Here is a 4,687-nt window from a genome sequence, read left to right as displayed (position 1 = left end):
TCTGGGGGCAGGTTGGTCCAGACTCTAGGGGCAGGTTGGTCCAGAGTCTGGGGGCAGGTTGTTGAGTTTTATATTCCTGTGTTTGATTCTGTTCTGCAGTTTTATTCCTGTTTGTTTGTTTTTTGTTTGTGGATTACCCCTCAGGCTTTTGGGGAATTTTACTTCCTGTTTTCTTTGTCACACAAGGTTTCAGTTCTTGTTGGTGCATCTGCAGCACATTTAGTCCTTATTTCTCACAGTATTCTTTTTGTTTTCACTTCCTTATCTTTCCTTTGTTGTTTCTTTTCCCTGAGTTGTGTTAGTTCTAGTTCTACTTTGGTCTGTTTCGGTTGTTTTACTTTAGTTTAATTATAAAGTTCTCAGATTTGTCTTCCTGCATGTCTGCATTTGCTCCTTCAGAGACCTTCCTCTCCAGTTAATAAATGACAGAACAGAACCACAGTTTCATTCTGTTTATTGTAACAATCAGTTCATGTATGTTGAGTTTTAAAACCTGAACACATCTGATGAAACACACTGAACTTGTTTTATTATTTTTGCAGACTGATGGAATGCAGTTTGTCCGAGGCAGGCTGTGCTTCTCTGGGCTTATCTCTGCAGTCCAACCCGTCCCATCTGACAGAACTGGACCTGAGTCAGAACGTTCTGCTCGAGGACTTGGGAGTTCAGCAGCTAAAGACGTTTTTGGAGAGTCCAGACCAAAGACTCCAGACACTGAGGTCAGACGCACTGATTTGGTTCCGTTCTGATGATCAACATTCATTTTAAACCGTTTTGAAAAAACACAAAGATCAACATTTACTTTATTTGTGGGTTCCGACATTTGTTTAAAATAAATAATATAAATGTCACACAAACGTTGATAGATTTAAAAAGAAATTAAATTCTTAAAAAGGAACTTCAAACTCTTGGTTTTACAAACAGTATTCTAAAACAGTTGTGATGTTGTGTAAAATGTAAATAAAAACATGATAAAATATGGATTAATAAGATTTGCAAACCATTCTGTTTTTTTTACATTTTACACAACATCTCAACATGGTCAGAATTGGGTTTTATTTTTGACATATTGTTGTAAATATAAAAACAGTTAACTTTTTTCATAGCAGGGCCATAAAATCTGTATGTCTAAAGTTTTACCTGTAAAATAAAAAAAATAATTTTATGCATCATGAAAATATTACATTTTATCTTTTGTTTTTTAATAGAGTATAAATCTTCATTGGTAAAAGTGTCAAATTGGCTTGGTGGGTTGTGTAAAATGGAGCTAAATCAGAAATCATAGGTTTAAAAACAGATCAAATGTTGATGCCACTTTATTTGAACTGTCTCATTTTTTTGTTCTTTGTCCAGGTTGAGGAACTGTCGTTTGGACACCTTCAGATTCGTTCAGGCGTTCTTTTTGTCCAACATGTCCCACCTCAGAGAATTGGACCTGAGTTTTAATGCCCCAAACGATTCAGCTGTAGAGTGGCTCTGTAACTTTCTGGAGAGTCCAAACTGTGGACTGGAGAAGCTTGGGTTGGTTCTGACTCCGGTTCTGCTGCAGATGTTTGTTTAAGCACCAACTGAGGCTGATTTATGGACCTTTGTTTGGTTCAGTTTTCTGTAAAGCCCCAGTGGGTGAGCAGAGAGGAGAGAGGCCAGAATAAAACCACCAGCTGCAGCTCCACAGCATCGATTAGTGGGGCAGATGTTGGCTTTGATGCCTCAGTCTTTATGACACCAATATTTGACCTAATTTCATAAACTAGATGCAGTCAAAAGTATTCACCCTCTAAGTTTTTTGTTTTTACAATCTGGAGTTGTATTGGATTTTTAATTTGATCAAAAGTAACAAGTCCACAAAATATACTGCAGATCTACTAAGTACAAAAGGTAAAAATGAATCCTAAAAAACTGAGAAACTGGTTTGTGCATAACTATTCACCTGTTGAGCTTTAAATCAGAAACGTTTACATTCAGAAGCCACAGACCCACCTGCAAGGCGATCTAAGTGTAGCTACACTGAAAAGAGTCCGATCATGTTGTTTTACATCTCCCCTCTATCTTTAGTTTTCTGTGTTCTGTTCCTGTCTGCTCCAAGCTGCTGGCTGATCATTGCTCTTCATATTTTAGTTTCTGTAAAGACTTAAATAATAATAATAATAGCAGAGTTGATGGTTTGGGTAATATTCCTTTACTTGCAGCAAGGAGACAAGTCAGCACAGAGCTGTCTGGAGGGGCGATCCCTCACAGCTCATTTTAAAGCACAACTAACATTACAACAAGGTTAATCAGTGTTTCCTGAGCTCTGTTTCACTCCTGTGAGCCCAAATATAACATTAGATGCAGTCAGGAGTAGCTTATCTCCTCTTCGGAATGTGAACATTTTAAGATCTGGAAACTCCCGCAGCTATGTTACATCCAGCTTCGTCACAAGTCAACGTTGGAGAGCAACAAGCATTCATTTTCCATTAAAGCCCTACCATACAGATAATTTTAATCACAGTCTCATAAATAGTTTTTAAAGAGAAACTCTCCCAAGTCTGGCACAGCAGGTTCAGTTCTGCAGCCATTCCTGCATTTAATAAAACCACAGGAGGTCTAATGTTAGCAGTGGACATATCAGGAAGCTAAAACCAGCAGAATGTGGACAAACTTATGAGACTTTGTTGGAGCTGCCTGCAGTTCTGACCACAGCCAGCTGAGTTTTCTTATAAAGCTGCTGACGTCCTGCCCTGTAACTGTAAATAAGTAAAAACTGAAAATTAATCAACAAAAACATTTTAAATTGCATTTAAAGGAGATTCACAGATCAAAACAAGATACAGCCAGCTAAGTAATTAGGTAATTTAAATTATTTATTAGGAGGAGCAACGTTTGGGTATATTATTTTTATTTTTGGAAGGGCATCACGCCAGCCGCACTAATAACCCAACCGGACCTCAGAACCGCTGGATGAAACCAGCAATTATTAAATGAGAAAGTTTATAAAAGTGTGGAAGAATTAAACTTGTTCAGTGTTTGATTTTCTCTCTTTAAACTCAGGTGTTTTATTGTTCCTTCAGACTGGAGGGCTGCGGGTTGTCGGAGGTCAGCTGTGCCTGTCTGGTCTCATGTCTGCAGTCCGACCTGATCCATCTGAAACATCTGGACCTGAGAAACAACAACCTGCAGGATCTACATGTGAGCCAGCTGTATGATCTTCTGGAGAGTCCAAGCCACAGCCTGGACACTCTGAGGTCAGTGGATGGTTGGACTGTAACAGAACCGGGCTGAATGTTGTCAGAACCAGAATATTACAGCTGACAGCCTCCCATGGTCTGCAGAGATCACATCACATCTGATCTCAGACTGTTTGTTCTTACGTTTCAACATGAAACAACTGATCTATTTCATCTGGTATTTATCCAGACCAGAACCTCTACTGAACTCATTAACTTGGATCTCATAAACTGATAAAAAGTTCATCTTAACTCAGAGACTGCACAAGTCTTCATATCTGCAAACAAAGCTGAATGTTGTTTGAGTGATAATCATGTTTTTGTCTGACTGAGCTGTTTTTTTAGATAATACAGTGAAAATAGACTCAGACCTCAGATTAACCCTCGTCAGCCAGTATCGGTCTGACTGTTCGTCCCTGATTTAAGGTGACCCCTCCTCCAGACAGCAAACTCTTCCTTCATTAAAGAGACAAATAAAAACATTAGTTCCACCTGAAAGTGAGTCTGTCCAACTGTGTGAAACAGTTCGTGGACGGTAAATAAATCTAAGTCCTTTGCTTCATCAGTGATGTTGGTGAGCGAGCCAGATTGAACCTAAACTCTTCTGTTCTAGTGAAAACACCACACCCAGATGAGTTCATTTAGACGGAGCAGGTTTGACACCAGCAGTGTTTTCACATGTTCCAGTGCGAGCTGAAAGGAAGCCTCACCTCTGTTCTTCTCTCCACAGATGCTTGTGATGCTGGCTGTAACGGAGGCCGAGATCAGGACAGGATTTGTTATAATTTTAATAGATATATGTGTGTGTTTGGGTATTCATGACTGTAGAGATTATATCATGCATGTATGTGCTTTATGTATGAGAGTATCATTGTACATAAGATAAAGTAGACTACACTTTAAATAAATGCATTTTATTATGTGTGGGATATCCAAAATATTTTCCTATGTTAAACTAAAATGGAAAATGGAATGTGTTATTTTAATACTTCATCTGTAATATGATTTCTTGTAAATGTAATCTGTAAGAAGAATAGCTGCTGAAGCTAATGGGGAATAAACATAAACAGGAGAGGAGTCCTGATGATCCAGAGACGATGAAGCAGCACAGACTCTGACTGGACTGAGTGGAGCTGGAAGGAGATATTAAATGTTTTTTAAATTATTTGGTCTAACTCAAGCTTCTTGGAACAATCTATTTCTCAGTTTAAAAAATTATTTCATACACATGGAGAGTACAAATTACAGCGCTGGACCATGGAGCTACCAATCTACATCTGCAAGTGGAGTCCCAATTCTCACTGCATGGCCATCTCTCAGTCAATCAGCCCTATTACTCTGGAATGTAAGATCATTGTTGCTTAAAGTACAATTTTGCAGATACAGTTGTGTAATTCACTTTGTCTGCAGATCACACATCGTTGCACATTTATGCTGAAATGAAGAAATAAAAAGCTAATAAAACATTCTTGTATTGGTTG

The 4,687-nt window shown here is 38.5% G+C and overlaps 1 protein-coding gene across 1 annotated transcript in view; it reads left to right on the top strand.

Moving 5' to 3' along the window:
- Positions 1-4,368, top strand: part of LOC108228799 — an 11,939-nt gene extending 7,571 nt beyond the window's left edge. Inside the window, exons 8-11 of the mRNA XM_037978683.1 lie at positions 543-719; positions 1,354-1,521; positions 3,051-3,224; positions 3,937-4,368. Coding sequence (XP_037834611.1) covers positions 543-719; positions 1,354-1,521; positions 3,051-3,224; positions 3,937-3,946 — 529 coding nt within the window. The 3' untranslated portion in view covers positions 3,947-4,368. The remainder of the gene's footprint in view (positions 1-542; positions 720-1,353; positions 1,522-3,050; positions 3,225-3,936) is intronic.
- Positions 4,369-4,687: the final 319 nt, after the last annotated feature.

Source organism: Kryptolebias marmoratus, linkage group LG12 (assembly GCF_001649575.2).
Source record: "Kryptolebias marmoratus isolate JLee-2015 linkage group LG12, ASM164957v2, whole genome shotgun sequence".
Lineage (NCBI taxonomy): Eukaryota > Metazoa > Chordata > Actinopteri > Cyprinodontiformes > Rivulidae > Kryptolebias > Kryptolebias marmoratus.
Note: the sequence above shows the minus strand (reverse complement) of the source record. Positions and strands in the feature narration are given on the sequence as shown.